Below are 17282 nucleotides of genomic sequence, written 5' to 3'. Positions count from 1 at the left end.
TGCCTGTGGGTAAATCCGGCAAGTCAATATATTACATTTTTGGTGACAGCTTCCTGTTCCCTGATATCAGATATGCTGTGGTACTGCAGACTGATACATTTGTTGCTGTGGACACTCCGTATCACTGCTTACTTAAAATGTTAATTGCAATCAGTTGATATTAGCAGTACTTGTAGTAGTGAAGTAAGGAACTTCCACAACCGCAATTCTTTGAGACTAATGTTTACAATTCAATGAACACTATATTGTGTACATTTCATTTGAGAGTCAATGTATTGGAATGGAGACATTGATCACCAAAACAAAGGATTTTCTTCAGTTACTACATAACATTGATATTATGCAACAGACAATGATATCCCAATGTACTGATTTACCCAGTGAATTTTGACATGGTGCCAATTTTGTGTCTAGATTAGCGTTCTTTTACTGTTAGGTGAAATGCACACAGTGTGTTGTTCACAGGACCCAAGTATTTACAGTATGTCTGATACCATGGAATGGCGTCACTTGTTTACTTTGTTTATGAGTAATCATAACCAATATTCTCCAAGTCTGTAACAATGTGTAAATGGGCAATCCAGTACACAGCGCCCTCTAGTGGCACATATATATGCTGTAGTGATGTAAAACATTTTGCTATCTTGCATATTTTTATGTACCTCCTATGTCAGTAATGACAATTTTGCATCTATTTGATCGTTACTCATTAGTGTTGTGTTCCCCTATCTGTTCTTCAGGACATTACATGATCTAACGTATTGTGAAACTAGAAAGTAAACAAAATGAAATGTTGAAAAATGTGAATGTTCCAACAGATATAGACTTGTTAAAAATGTGTGCTGTAAAATTTTATTTGAAATGAAAATAGATGCCACCTAGTCCCTGCACTTATTTCCTGTATGATGAAGCAAGTAATTGGTATCTGTTTACCAGTATAATACCAACAAACACTGTTGTATTCAAGTGAAAGTTCGTCTTACATTGTTGCCACCTCTTGTTGGTTGGGGTAGGGGCATGATTTCTAAGATACAAAGCAGCTGCCTTCCTCAGAAATGTTTTCATCTGCAGTATGATTTCTCCCATGGTGATAACGTCTTGTTTTGAACATGTAATGCGTTTTATTGTTGATGTTTAAAGGTATGCAAGGAACTGGGGGGTACCTTTAATCATCTCTCTACCAGTTTTTTGTTTTTGTTTTGTACACTTAAAACTATAGGTTGAGCAAAACCTGATCAATTCATAATACTTCGTACTTTCACTTCAGAAATACCAAGTCTTGTATTTTCTGTATTGAGTTCACTGTTTTCATTTTCAATGCCATGTTTTCTTACCTTAAAGATTTCAAACCTTTTCTAGTTGTACTTTGCATTTAGATGTACACTTACAGTATTCAGCGTGTTTGCTTTAGTTTCAGAAGCTTGTAATTTTGATGACCACAATTCTGGAAGTTATGTAATCTTGAAAAAATGCTAACTGCAGTATTTTCTAGCCTAGAGACTATCTATGGCTTTGAATCTCTTCTGATGTCTAGCTCTATGAGGTCTTGAAATGAAATTTCAAATTTATACAAAGCCACCCACACAGTCATTAACATCATGTCTTCAAAAACAGAATTCTGCCCAATAACGACATATTGCTAGTGTTTAGGGGGGGGGGGGGTTAGAGTGGGTGGCAGTTACATAATGTCCACATATGGCACATTTGTCATCAGGATGCTACTTAACACTGTTTACAGTCTGACAGTTGGGTGTTTACTTATTTGCATGAACAACTTTTGGTTCAGTATTTCTCACTGAGTTAGACGGGGTGAAGAGAGATCTTGACATTTGAAGCTATGGATAGCACCTAGACTAGTATATTCATGTGTTTCCAAAGTCTCATAATATCCATAAAGACAATCCCAAGTTCTCATTTATTTCACAAGTCTTTTATATATGTCATGCATAATGTTGAATTTCCATATTTTTCAGAAGCCTTGTCATTTCTACAAATGCATTCTGAATTTACATGTCAAAAATCTCCCAATTTCCATAATTTCCACAAACGCATCTCTACATTTTCACATTTGGGCATTACTGTGCAATTGCGAGCCTTACACTTTTGTTTTGTGTCATTGCTTTGTGTTCAACTTGTATTGATTCACAACTAGAAAGACAAACACTTCACATTCTATATTTCTCATTTCAGATAATTACAGATATACATGCCAAACATTGCAGACGTCAGGGGCATAGAAAAAAACTCTTTCTACCACAAGAAAGGAACAAATGTGGAAAATGTCAAAATATAGTAAAAGACTAAAGTCAAAATGTAACTTTGTAAAATGAAAAAAGTTCAAATAAAAACAGATCAAGTATATATATAAATTGTTAATTATCTGCATGTTTTATTTGTATGAGCAGTGATTCAAGAATGTTCAAAAGGCATAAACTGGGTCCATACATGTTTTGGTAGTCCCCAGTTACTTTTGCTGCATATTGAATAAAAGGTACTTGTGTATTCTAGTATAGTTAACCATCATTTGCTATTGGCAGAAATCAAGCCTGGTATTTAGGTAGTCTGAAAGATCCAGTTGTTGGTCCATGTATGTAACCACTCGTTACCCACGAGTGTATTATAATAAGTGAAAACAACGCCTGGATCTTTCAGGCTAGTATTCAGGCATACTATATAAATGAATCGATGACATAATTTTATATATGCATACTAAACTGTCAAGCAGATCTCTATTATGCTATCAACTGTGTTAATAGTCTGTGTAACATGTGTCGGGGTGACATCACATAAATGTATCTATCAACACCTTTCAGGAGATTGCCAGTGAGGGCAGAGCAAAACATTGCATCTTACAGTGTACTAGGCTAACAGTGTAAGAAGACAATTTTAACGCCTTCAAAGGCATCATCACCATGCTATAATCGTTCAATGAAGAATTTTTTTTTATAAACTCGGCTTGTGCCATTATCAAATCCAACAAAAAGATGACAATTAATTAATAGGCCATTTATTGTACATCCGAACTCAATTATTTCATGAGCAAGCTCCCAAAAATCTAATTGAAGACATAACCCTTCCCTCCCCAACATACATAATTTACTTTATTCTGGAGTTCATTATATACTGAACACAGCACACTACTTCTTTGAAGTCCAGTCCATGCAGATATTGATAACTACATAAAAAAGGTACTTGGATCTTTTATATATACTATTTCATCAGATAGTATTCTTGACATTATCACAATAATGAAGTTAGACAAAGACTGCATGTGTAACTTCCAGATATACACGATGAGGTAGATACAGTCTATGTTACTCATACATCATCAGACAACAAGTGTTGGTTGTCTGAGATTCATTTAACTCCACTCATAAACAATGTCTAGATTTTCATTCTTGATCAGTCTCTTAATCTTATCACTATTTCGGCGACTTATATTTCGACATTCCAACAATTTGAGCTCCTCAACGACATTCTCTTCATTCAATAGCAGGTTTGTGATTGGCTCAACAGACAGCTCATTACAGCTGTACACTCGCACTTTCCTCAGCCTCTGACACTTGTTGGAATTAAATGCTTCCAGTAGAACGGAATCATTGAAACTATTCACATGGATAACATCAAGGACTTCCAACTGGTGACTATTCCCAAATACAAACAGCAAGGCATCGGTAGAGAGGTTTTGCTCTCTAGTATGTACCACTAACTCTCTGAGTTTGCTGAACGGCTGTATACTTTGTTTTGAACACTTAACCCTGACATCAGATTCTGACACAAAATTAGCATAATCTAGTGATCTAACATCAACTGTGAACTGCACTAATTCAGGACAAAATAAGCCCACAGCGTACAAGTCAATGCCATCAATGTCCTGCAAGTTTAATGTCTTAAGATTATGCCCAAGTTCTGAAAGAATCTTCAAGAGATTCTTAAAGTCAATGGTGTTGTGTTGGCCACTGACGGTGAGATGCTCTAGCTGCTCAAGAACCATAATATGCTGTAACCCAGTGTAATCATACCCACTTGGCCCTGCTAGGATGAATCTAGTGGTTTGAGGGCAGCATATACAGGCAAGGTAAATACTAACATTAGTAACTTCTGGGAAAGAGCTATCTGCAATCAGTGACCGTAACTGACAAGGTGTGTCTGCATCAAGACCGATGTTACATTCATTTGCAAAACGACCCTGTTGTTGGAGACCTTCTTCAAAAGCCGCAAAGATGTTGATCCAATTGATATGTCGGATTTCACGGAGATGATTGAGGATAGCAATAACTGCATTGCTAGATACAAAAGTGTTGAAAATATCAAGAGACTGCAATTTACAGCAACCTTCTCCTTTTTGTGCCACCTGACACATATAGAATATGGTATCATCATCTACTTTGACACCATGCAGGTTGAGTTCTCGTAGTTTACAACAGATCTTCACCATAATCATCAGTGCATCATTTGAGCATTTTGTACCAGTGAAATTCAGACTTACTGCCTGTGACAGAGATGGTGCAAGTTGCTGAAATGCCCTTGCAGTCACACGAGTACAATTGGCGAGATTCAGGTGCTTTATTTTCTATAGTCAAGGAAAACAAGACAAAAAAAATTATAGTGAAACTAAATTTACATTACAAAAATGATATCAGAATATCATTGCTAATAATTACCGTTTTGCAGCTACATTCCTAATAATCCCAAAATTAATACGCTCACCAAGAGGTCAGCTGTAGTTAGGGAATTAAGCATTCTGAAGAGGAGCATTAATTAATAATGATAGCTCAAAAACTCAATGGTGTACTCCTTGTGTTTTATCATCTTTGAAATTCATGTATGATGTCAGGGATGTCCATGTAGCTAATTTGGAAAGTTTTAAGAAAAATTGGAAAATAGTGTGGTAATACTTGTGGGTGGTAATACCTATGAGGGAGACCCATCAATCTGCCCAACAATGGAATGAATAGTGGTTGAAACAACAAAGTTTTAAACACAAATACTATAAATTAGCTGGCAAGAAATTACAGAGTAGTTGGAAACATTGTTTTTGTTGACTACCCACCCTTATTTTAAACCCTGGATTTGGGTTATGAAACTGGTGAATACATTTGGTGATATCTTATACTCAATACGCCTCCCATTTGCAGTCAAAGTAATTATGTATGATGGAGTGTGCTACACCTTTGGTTTTGGATGCAAATCATTAAAAAGTAGACAGAGCAGTCAACTTGACAATGTCAAAAAATAACTTGTGTCCCTACAATTTACATAACTGAAAACAGAGTAAGCAGAACTACAGGTCTTTGAACTGACTGAAAATGTTATCAACTTTCAATGAAACAGTTGAAAATGGAAGGTTTCTAAGGAAACTCATAGACTTAATTATCTTGGTCTTTACTTTCTGTCACAAAGCTACTTTTGAACAGCACTCCAAGAGACCAAACTATACAATCTTTTGTCTTTCCATAAACAGGCCTATGGCACATAGTATTCATATTTAATATCTATTCTCTCATCACAACAGTGGCTTGGAGAGTCAAGATTCAGCACTGCAAGTCAACATTTACAAACGTGCATGGAAATATCATTTTTTTCCCCATTAGCTTCTTATATTTCATAATTTTATTACCTATTGAATACTATCAGCCATATACAAACACCTTCGGAAAGTTTAATGGTAAACATTATTTTCAAGGTTAGTAGCTCAACACTGATGATGGTATATATGCTTACCTGGCATCTTACTGCAATTGTACTTATCATTTCATCGTTGATAATTTTACTGCAACCACTCAAATCTAGTTGTTCAACTCTACTGTGCAATAGCAAGTGCAGGTGTATTTTACTGATTAGTCGTTTTGCCACCAGTGCAGATATAATGTCTTTGACTTGACAAGAAGCTGGAGTAGAACATGAAAAAAAATCTATTTGAAATAAAATTTTCCAACATTTTTTTGGTCGAATGGTGACGAGTGCATTCACAATTAGTCTTGCTACAAGTACAATGTAAGCATAAACCCTACATGTGTAGGATCTATAATGCTGTAACTTGACATTGACAGTTATTTGGTCTTGTGTAATAAGAGCCAGTTCCATGTGTGCCACCACTGGTACTAAAAGCAAAGCTACCCATCAGGCTTCATCACTCTAAGCACACTTTGAGTGCCTTAAAATTATGCAGATGTATCGTCACTAGTCTGGTGAGAGACTTATGATAGCTCCTATATATCTTCTGGTATAATAAGTGCAGCTGCAATTTCTTTATGATTGGCTATTAATCATTGGGAATGATTTGAAGAGTTTGAACCATCGTCGGTTATACTTATAAGTTGTAAAAATGGATACCTGGTAGGATGTGATTGCTAGGTGATGGATGTGTTTTAGAGACATCAAAGATTTACATATTCGGTGGAGAGGTAGAGAAAGAATTGCAAACTTGTGCGAGGATTATTATGGGGAAATGCAATGTAATAACATCACCATTATTACATATATCAATTTGTAATGGTACTCTCCGATAACTTAAAGGTAGTCTAAAACTTCATAGGTTTCCCTAGTTATTTAATACCATATGTAAACTTACTTGGGTAACATACTTGATTTTACACATACTAATAAATTGAATTACATTTGGATAAAATTATTTATATATTATCTTATATATACTAACTTGATTTGAACTGTCACAACTATATATTTGGAGTGTGTTTAACACATGTTTGATTTTCGCACACTAGCACATGTATTGCATTATTAATTATATGTATATTTAGTATAGTAATTAGTATACAGTAGTTTACACTGTCATTAATATTTATTTACATGTACATGTAACTGTATACAGCTACTTACTGAGATCATCAAAGGGACCAAGTATGTGGAGGAAATTATGCTTCCCCAGGTAATTCTTGGTGTAGTCTTCGCACCACATATCCATGGTTCCTGTAATACGGTCTATGCATATTTGTTTTAGTGATGAGGCACTTTTTCGGCGTCGCATTGCGTCGTCAAGGAATGTTATTGTTACGGACTTTTCGAGCGAGTTCAGATTTTCTCAGCACCCCACGTAATGCGTGTGTTATCTATCAGCAGATCTTGTCTTGATTGACGATTAGGTAGGTACTTAGTCGTCGTAGTTTGTGACTGTACAGTGACCATAAAGTCACGGAAGTGTGAGGTGCAGGATGATGATTTCACAATGCATTGCAATCGCGATATCATCTGTGACCTTTGAACCCAGATTTGAGGTCGAAGTTAAAAAGGTCGCAAAAATCACCTGACACTAGTCGACCATTCGTCTGCAAGAATTTCTACGCGTGTGGAGCAGTGTTCAGTAAATCACTTATTTTGCCTGTAAATCTTTACGTCTGTCAGTTTGCTATCATAAATTATACTGTCAAAATGTCGGTTTATCTTGTGTGCATAGCTATCGTAATATTAGTGTTCATTTTTTTGAAAATTCACATTGCACGTTTGAAAGGCGTCTGCAGAAGCGAAGTTGAACTGTCAGGGAAGACAGCAGTTGTGACTGGTGCGACTCGAGGTACGTATAACGTAAGGCTCAAAGGTTCTGTACATTGCTATTGGTTTGGGTGATGACATTTCTTTGTATTTTAATAATAGTAGTATATTACATATCACTTTGTTTTATAATACCCGGGAAATATGCCCAAATGTGTTTATATTTATTCTGCAACTTCCATATCAGTCCCATTCCCAATTGTTTTTGTAAAAATAATTTTGAAATATGAATGTAAATAAATAAATAAATAAATAAATAAATAAATAAAAATAAATAAATGTTAAAAAAATGAATAAATAAATAAATAGACAGCCATTTACTAGTAGTGACCAATTTCAAAGATAGATACCAAAAATGATAATTTTGTTTGAACTTCATGGTTTACATAATGTCTAAAACTCCTCAACATAATTGCAAATGTGTTGATGAAAAATTAAGATATTGAAAAAAAAAGTATTTGAAAAGCATTATTTTTGTAACTATATTATTATCTGCCGCATTTATTTTTGTCATATTGAAATAAAAATTTGCATGTAAATCATTTAGAAAAAAAACATTTTAATAGTGTACAGACTGATGCTAACATCATGTGAAATAATATGATTCAAAACAGGATACTTTTATTCACAAATGACAAACTTCGTTAAACAAAATGCTTAGACTGGACAGTGCTGTTTTGTTTTGTTGCTTTTTTTTGGTTCTAGTACCTCAACAGGGAGACACTTGAATAGTTTAAAGTTTTGTTACTACTTTAAGTATCTACCTTTTATTTCTAGATTCTAATGACTTTGCAGTATGATACTTCTGTCTATTCCTGGTTTGCAGTTAACACCAGGAACTGATTTCCCTGGGCCGATTCCCTAAGATAAAAACACTTATGTTGTTTTAAAACACACTTGATAATGTTTTTTTCTTCTGGAAAGTTAATCCCTACAGGCTACAGACAAGGTGCTCGGTATTTATTTTTCCAAATAATCTATATGAAAAGGTGACTCAATTTTCAGTTTTAAAACCAAATTACATATATAGTATACTTTTATATTCTTTAAAACTTGAAGTCATTTTGTTTTCCTGTCTCTGTCCTAGGTATTGGACATGAAGTTGCCACCGACTTAGCCAGGAGGAACGCAAGACTGATTCTTCCAGTACAAGCCATTGAAGATGGCAGGAAAGCTGTGGATAAAATCATAAAGGAAACTGGCAATAAAAATGTTGTGTACAAAAAAACAGACCTATCATCTTTGCAGTCAGTACGACAGTTAGCAGAAGAAATTATGACAGAGGAGTCACGGGTTGATATACTTGTCAATGTAGCTGGAGTTGCAGGTAAAATGATAGTGATGTAGTCTGTCCCTACGCTAATGCCCAATTTTTGGTCAAAAGTCATTGTTCAAAATGCACACATTAATATACACATGAACTTATTTCAGAAAAGTCTACATTGAGACAGGGTGATAGAGGTGTTTAAAAATGGGAAAGAGGCTTTTGAACTGAGACAGACTCTTTAAAAAATGATTGGTAGCCAGTAAACTATGTTGTAATGTAATTTCTATGTGATATCTGGACACTTACTTAGTTTGATTACTGAGAATGAGTCAATAGGGTTTTGTTGTTTGGGAAAATAATACATAAATATTTCAATATCAGTGAAAAATAATCACCAAAAAGATTCAGTGTTGCTCTGACGATTCATTTTCCATTCTCTCTTCATTCCTTTGTATTTCCTTCCACTTTTTCTTACCTCAGTTCTCTCATTAGTCCTTAACTCTTTGGTTTGCATTTGTTTGTTTGTACCTTTTATTCTGATGATTCTATGCCCTTTTTCCTTACTTCTTTGAGATGATGAATGTTTGTCAAGTGCAATGCCCAGTAGTAGACAAATGTCAAAAATGATTGCCTATAGCTTGATATCCTCATGTTAACTTGACTTTTACAAACAGAAAAGAACTGCTTGAAGAAGAATCTGAATTTATTTTGAAGAGAGTGCAGTTTTCATGATGTTTAATACAATGCTTTAATTGTCCTGCTTTATCTGAGGCCTAATAAAAAAAATTGTTTGCTTACGGTTACCTGACCCCACCTAGTTTTTCTCGCTGACCCTTTTTTATGTATTCAAGAAAAAAATAATGAAATTGTGAAAACTGTGAAGTCTCACAAGAAATAGTGGATTCAGAAACTGACATCAACTTCAAAAGACAATATAAAACTATTCTTCCAATCTGTAAAGGCTGTACATCTGATGAGATGAAACCAATAACACAGAGACCATATGGAAAACAATGGCAAACATAACTACCTGAAGTGGACACTCACATATGAAAAACAATATATAAAAGAAATAAAATAAAAAATCTACCTACCCCACCTATTCTAAAATTGAGCGTAATCGGAACCACACAATTTTTTTGTTAGGCTCCCTTAGGCCTTCCCACAGGACTAACACTCATCTATACAATATAAGTTTTTTTTTGTTTTTTTTTACATTCACATAGGTCTTCCTAAGAAAGTGACAGAAGATAATCTTGAACGAACATTTGCAACCAATTTTTATGGGCCTTTTCTCCTGACCAACCTTTTACTTGGTAAGTTATATAGATCAGATACATCAAGATAATCGTTTACTTTGCACAGTTCCGTAAGTATGTTAGTTTGAAATTGTAACAGTCACCTATGAAGTTACTGACTGATGATTTAAAGTTACATGGTCCAACTTGAAACATTTTTATTTCAAGATAAATACACAAACACATCTAGTATCACACTGGGATCTTGTGGCCAACTCAACCATATCATAAATGCCACCCCAATATGCTACTATGCCCTCTAGTGGCAGCAAGTGAACAAGGCTAAAGTTTCTAGTTGAAAGAAAGCTCTCACAGGCACTGTCTCAGTAATGATTTTGTGTTTCTAGTTGTGTGAAATTAATTTAAAACAAATTTCAGCATAGCATCTCACTATTGTATGAAATATTAGAGACAACATTACATGATTGTTCTTACAGAGGCTTGTAATTGATATATGACCACAATCCCCAGGGACTGTGATATGACAATACCCTTTGACTGATAATGATATGAATTTTTATCTTATTTGTAGAGCTTTTAAAGAAGTCTGCACCAAGTCGTGTCGTGAATGTATCATCCATAGCTCACCAGTGGGGTGGTATTGATTTTGACAATCTACGAGGTGATAAGTGGTTCTTTATGCCAAGATCTTATTTTGACAGTAAACTTGCAATTATTCTTGCTACAAGGGAAATGGCACAAAAACTTGACGGAACAGGTAATTGAAGTGATGTTGATATTTAGTAAATTTGACTTTGATTTGTTCTCAATTTCCAACATTGATGTTGTGGAAAATCTAAGTATTGAATTGAACTTGATACACGTCTCATCAACAGGATATTTTCATCTAAAGCATCTTTTTATCTGTTAAAATATCAGGTCGATAAAACATAGTAATAATACATTCTTGTACCATGACCAAGGGTTCTTATTACTTTAAGTACAAGTAATGTTTCGACTGTGCTGAAGCCAGCAAACAGACAGTTTGAAAAAGCCTGTCGATGTGAACAGGCGAAATGTTACTCGTAAGCAATAAGAACCCTTGGTCGTGGTACAAGAACGTATTGTTACTAATACTAATTTTTCATTTGATGCATGTTAAGTTCATCACTGGTTGTATCTTGCAGAACTTATGTTAGACTATCTTATACTCCTCTGATCAGGGATGAGCAAAACTTATATTTCAAAAAATCACTTTACGTTCAAGTGTGGTTGTATTGTGTAGAATTTACATGTATGTGAAACTAACAAAGTCTGTCAATTAGACTTGATAGATGTCTGATGAGCAAAGTTTTGATATTTCAAAGAAACATTGATTGTACATGTCAGGTTGTATCAGTGTAGAATTTATGTTGTTTAAAGGGCTATGTTTCAGTCCTGGGTTCTGGCATTAGTGTTCTCTTAACAGGAGAGCCATAAGGATTACATAGGATCATTCTGTTGTTCTGGCACAACATGTTCTAAAGTTCTGCCAAATAATATTTTCACACCTTAATTTTAATCCCAATCTGAAGTGGGCATTTAAGAAGCTGAACGTGTGAATGCAACAGTGATAATTACCTTCAAGTTGGTATGGTTGTGATAATGTTCTCTCAATCAGAGATAATATTCTGTCATCATCTCATTTCTAATTATCTCATTAGTTGTATGACTATTTTTATTGCAGGCGTGACTGTAAACTGCTGTCATCCTGGCTCTGTTAACACACAGTTTCTTGATAACATGCCTTTTTTTGTACGTATGTTTACAACTCCAATTGGACTAGTCTTCTGGAGGGTATGTATTTAATGAGTAGCATATGCCTACAAGGATGATATCACACTTTTTGCTTGAATTAAGGCTTCTGTTTACATTTCTTTCTTTCATATACTTACCATTCTGACAGATTAGATTGAAAACATGATAACTGTTGTGATGTCCAACCCAACAGTTTCATGTATGAAGATAATTTTTATGATATTTGATCAACCTCAGACAACTAAGAGTTATAGAAGCCCAGTGTTCCAAATTTCTGATTTTCATTCTACATGTATATGTAACCATAAGTTTTGTAAATCAAGGTAATCAGTGTGTGTGTGTGTGTGTTCAACAGTTGATTTCAGTTTTTAACAAATAGTTAACATTTTGATTCAACTTTTTTTTTACAGAATGCCAGAGAAGGAGCACAGACAGCAATTCACTTAGCTGTGAGTGAAGATGTGAAGGACATTACTGGAAAGTACTTTACTGAATGTAAACTTGATACCCCAGCAAAGCAGGCTCTAGATGATGGTGTTGCTAGGAAACTAGTTGATGCTACTGAGAAATTGGTGGGCTTACAGTAGAGTAGGAGTTTACTTCCCTCATGTGACAGTTTTTAGACAGGCAAGTTTAGTAGAAAGTATTACATACTGACATGATTACACTATTTTTTCAGAGCTTCGAACCCCCAAAAACAAACAAAAATGATTTTGACATTGAATTTTGTGAACAAATTGGCAGGAAGTGTCATACATTGAGATCTATACATGAAAAAAATGGCAAGGAGGAACTCCTAGCAACGAAAAAATGTGTTTTACTATTGGAATTTATTAAATGTGTTGACAGTGATGTGTAAAAATCACTGAACAACAGGAACTAATACTGTGGTGCCTAGATGCTGACAAGCATACCATCTAGCACAGCAATCTTAAATGTCTTGTGATTGTCAAGTTTGTGGAGCCTAGATACTGACCAGAGTGTATGAAAGCCTGATACATATCATAAATGTCTCCTGTGATTGTAGAGTATTTTTAGCACCGCAAAGTAAATGTCTCAGCTCATCTGTTTTCATCAAAGAACACATGATGCTACATTGCTACTTAAATTTTACCATACTATAGTGTTCAACAGTCTGCTTTATTTCGATAAGTTCTTTTTCTCTGTACACACTTCTATTGATGAAAAGACACAGTCACATGTTCAGCCATGAGGCAGAGATTTAAAATGAGGTTTGCAAATCTCTAAAACACCAACATTTATAAAAGGAATGTTTTGTAAAGATTATACAAGTTTTGTCATGTGAATGGCACAAGACTTGTATGCTACTATAAGGAAAAAACTGAAGAATAATAAACCCATGTAAAGTGACTCGTTGTTGATTTCAGTATTTATTTAATTTTGTCTCACTGGAATTGTCTATTTAGATGTGTGATCTCACCTATGGCTTCACATCTTCATTTTTAAACCGTGGGAATACTATAGATAATCAGATTGTGATATTTTTTGTGAAATACACTGATAACATAATGTGTTTGTATGTATGTTTTGTCACACCAAACAGTAAATAATTTATGCTGTAGAGACTACAGAAAAATAATGATATTGAAAATGAGAAACATCAGATATTGATAAGGTCATGTGTGAAATAAAGTGGCACTATAAACACTCCATGAGAGAATTTGTTTTCCATTTCCTGCTAAATGTTTTCACTGAGTCTCGCACTATATTGTGCATCACAGTTACTTTGTTATAGATAAATGTAATCCCATGCTGACTATTATCATATGGTATAGCCTCAACCTCTCTATGGCAAATGTACTGTAGGGGCTTCCTGCTGTTTGTTCATGAATCTGCAGTGATCTCTGGTGACTTTTGACTCATTTCTAAGAATTCTTACATGATTTTCTTGGTGTTGGTCTCTGATGCTGTGATCAATATGCAGTGTCATGTACTTGTCTAGATTTGCTGGGGTGTGCAAATCCTAGTTTAATGGCAATATTTTAATGTAGAATTGTCATTGTAGACAAGCGCATTGATGTGCTAACATTGACAAGAAATGAAAATGTGTACCCATGAATTCAAAATTCATATGTCACCGAACTTGATTGATGTGAAGTTGCTAATAAATTGAACTTTGTAAACAACAGCTGTGGGGAAACAGATCATATGAATGGCCAGGTATATGCAAAGGTCTTCAGTTTGAGGTCTTTGGATGCATACATGTTCCCCAGTACAAGGAATTTACACTGATCATATAAACCTGATAGACTATGCATTGCTACAATATGTTTGAACATGTTATCATAAGATTAATTTTGATGACATGTTGTCATTCTGGTCACAGAGATCATTCATTCATCAGACTTGTAGAGAATGATAGTCACTAAAAGGTTAACATACTTCTAGTACCACTTTGGGAATGTCAATAGTTATGGTACTTTATACATCAGGCTATGTACAGATAAAGAGTATTAATTGTGCTTAAATGTGCTATTTTCTTTTATGATTGATGTGTGTATGTATGTATGTATGTATGTATGTATGTATGTATGTAATGTATGTAATGTATGTAATGTATGTATGTATGTATGTATGTATGTATGTATGTATGTATGTATGTAATGTATGTAATGTATGTATGTATGTATGTATGTATGTATGTATGTATGTAATGTATGTAATGTATGTATGTATGTATGTGTGTATGTGTGTATGTATGTATGTATGTAATGTATGTAATGTATGTATGTATGTATGTATGTATGTATGTATGTATGTATGTGTGTATGTATGTGTGTATGTATGTATGTATATACGTACGTACGTACGTATGTATGTTCAATGTATTGATGTATTACTTGGTGTGTGTTTGTAGTGTGTGCTGTGTGTCTGGTGTATGTGTGTTCAGTATATTGATGTGTTAATTGTGTCTGTGTCTGTGTCTGTGTCTGTGGTTGTGTTGTGTGCATGTGTCTGTATATGCATGCGTCTGCATGTGTGTGTGTTATATGTGCGTGTGTTTGTCAATACATATACTTATCGTAAAGTTATAGCTATATTTTTATTGATCTGAATACATCATTCTAGAAAGAAACAACGCCAGTCTATTTTTGTCAGTAAACGATGCAAAACTTTATTGACAACAACTACAACAAAATTATGAACAATGGTCAAAAAATAGAGTACACTACAAATAATGATTACATAAGATGAAAAATCATCTTAGCAGTTCACATTATGTCTGTACAAAATTGTTATAAAATGAGCTTTTCAAACTGACCATAAATTCCCGGTGTGAAACACTTCATTTCATATGTATGTAAAGGCAATTTGTAATCTCTTATCAAGTTATGCAAACACTATCATCATAGAGCTCAGCTGCACTAGCATTTCCTTAAAAGCTGCATAACTTGAAGTATCAGAGCACCTACAGCTGTGCAGAATTCCCTATAACTTATAAGGCTTTATTTGCACACTAGTTTGATAGAGATACTGGAATCATCAAAGTTTGCAAAATAGTAAGAAATTCTATGTCTTCCTGTACGTCTGTTTTCTTTCTCTAGTGATGCCTGGACGTATTTCATCACACAATCACAGAAGGTGTATTCAGACCGACATTTCAATTGTTTTTGGGTCAAAGCAATGCTTTTCTAGCAAACTTTTCTGTGTTTAGGCAACTAGTTAAGGCAATGCCATAAAAAAGAAAATATATTCCTATTGATCTAGAATCCATATAAAAAGGCATCATTGAATGGCTCAGTGTTAAAATCACTCACAGTAATGTATCCATGTCGCTGTTGTCTAACCTCGCTTCCTCTCCTAAATTTTCATAAACAACTAATATCCTGCATGTTCTCATAACAAAAAAAAAACCAGCTTGGGAACATTTCAACTGTGCCTATAACAATTTACTAATTTGAAAGTCTTAACTATTTTGCCAATCACTGATATACTGATATACAAAGTGATAACTGATGTTAAAAGTAATTCTAGATGTTTCCCTTTATTAAACGTATCAGTTGAATTTGCTGATGACTTATTTATTTGTTTACTAGCCAATGAATAAACCTTTTCTGTGACTGCCCCTGTTTGCTGACAATCAGCCAATAAACAGACTGCTTGTATTTGTGGTTGGATTGGTGCAAGGATTGCACATAATTTTCAGTCCATGGCTTTTCGTAAATATTACACTATTTACCAACACTTCTTAATGCACTACACAGATGGAGATGAAATACACTTCTTAGCACTAGTACAATACAACTGACATCACAAACATCCATCAAGGTAAATTTTATATATATTTTTTTTTTGAAAAGTAGACCTGCTACTCTTTCAACCAACCAATTAAAATAAATAATTTCATTCTTTCAAAAGATGTACACTCAGTATCATTTCCATATCTGTTTCATTCTATTTGAAATAATTAATATATTAATATATTGTGTCTAAAACTCCAAAAATTGATTCAAAATATCCAATAATTTTATCTTCCCTGCCTATATCAAAAGTTCATCAAGAACCACAATTGTGCAAAATGGCAAAGGTGGGTGATATACAGCGCCCTCTAGTGGTCTAAATAGAAATGTACTCTTCTAAATCTACATTTTATCTCCTAGACTACGCATTTGCTTCTGAGCTATATAAGCATATACTAATATCATTCATGTTGTACACTCTATCTGTGAATCAAAATGGAAGTTTTATCAAGGTGATTTAGGTTAAGCTATTCAAAACAAGATGACATCATCAAAAAATTCTAAAAATATGTAACATTTATAGATGTATTATTATTTTGATTTTCATAAACAGCTATACATTTTCTATATTCACCTGAAGATGTTAGTTTGTAGACATTTAACATAAAAATTATTTTTTTCAAACCTATTAAAGTCAAACTGAAAATAGCAATTCTTTATGATACTGTGTTTGTTAATTTCTAATCCAAAAACATCTTTTGGTAAATCTATTCTCCCGTTATATTTCTTTCCATGTAGGGAAGGATTTAACCATGTTACAAAATTATTGGCTTAACACACAAAAGATTATTTTATGAGGTTGTGTCTTTTAACTTTAAATGAGCCTAGGAAATAAACTCTTTAAACTTCTGCTGTTACTTTGTCCAAGAAAATGCCAACCTATTCTCAGTTAAAATCAATTAAAAAGAAATCTGGGGTCACTGTGCACAGTTTTGAAATAATAGAAGTCAAAATGACTAAAAAAGAATCCAATATGGCTGATGACTACTGTGAAAATAAACGTGTGGCGATTTCCCTGAAAACAAGATGGTGAAACCCCAAATTTCTTTTATAATTTCAAAAGGACTGGGAACAAGCGTTCATATGGCAAAGTTTGGTGAGAATTGAACAACTTTGATTTTCAGAGAAATCTGTCCCTGAGGCACGTTCTACCTTAGTCTGTAAGTTTTGCCATGATGGGGTGCCCTCACACATCGGCCAACCCTT

The 17282-nt window shown here is 34.2% G+C and overlaps 1 protein-coding gene across 1 annotated transcript; it reads left to right on the top strand.

Annotated features, from left to right (window-relative positions):
• Positions 1 to 7288: 7288 nt before the first annotated feature.
• LOC144446665 (retinol dehydrogenase 13-like) lies at positions 7289 to 14228 on the top strand. The gene is made up of 6 exons (XM_078136480.1): positions 7289 to 7534; positions 8600 to 8839; positions 10006 to 10095; positions 10610 to 10795; positions 11744 to 11853; positions 12225 to 14228. Exons 1-6 carry the CDS (start codon positions 7393 to 7395, stop codon positions 12399 to 12401), a joined length of 945 nt encoding a protein of 314 aa, XP_077992606.1. The 5' UTR covers positions 7289 to 7392; the 3' UTR covers positions 12402 to 14228.
• The last annotated feature ends 3054 nt before the right edge of the window (positions 14229 to 17282 follow it).

Source organism: Glandiceps talaboti, chromosome 15 (genome assembly GCF_964340395.1).
Source record: "Glandiceps talaboti chromosome 15, keGlaTala1.1, whole genome shotgun sequence".
Lineage (NCBI taxonomy): Eukaryota > Metazoa > Hemichordata > Enteropneusta > Spengelidae > Glandiceps > Glandiceps talaboti.
This window is presented reverse-complemented; position numbering and strand designations above follow the sequence as displayed.

What these genes read in the sequence shown, in the direction of transcription:
- LOC144446665 (XM_078136480.1), top strand. Translation starts at nt 7,393, where the DNA reads ATGTCGGTTTATCTTGTGTGCATAGCTATCGTAATATTAGTGTTCATT. An exon ending in CCTGACCAACCTTTTACTTG is followed by an intron (nt 10,096 to 10,609) that starts GTAAGTTATATA and finishes TCTTATTTGTAG; the next exon opens with AGCTTTTAAAGAAGTCTGCA. An exon ending in TTGGACTAGTCTTCTGGAGG is followed by an intron (nt 11,854 to 12,224) that starts GTATGTATTTAA and finishes TTTTTTTTACAG; the next exon opens with AATGCCAGAGAAGGAGCACA.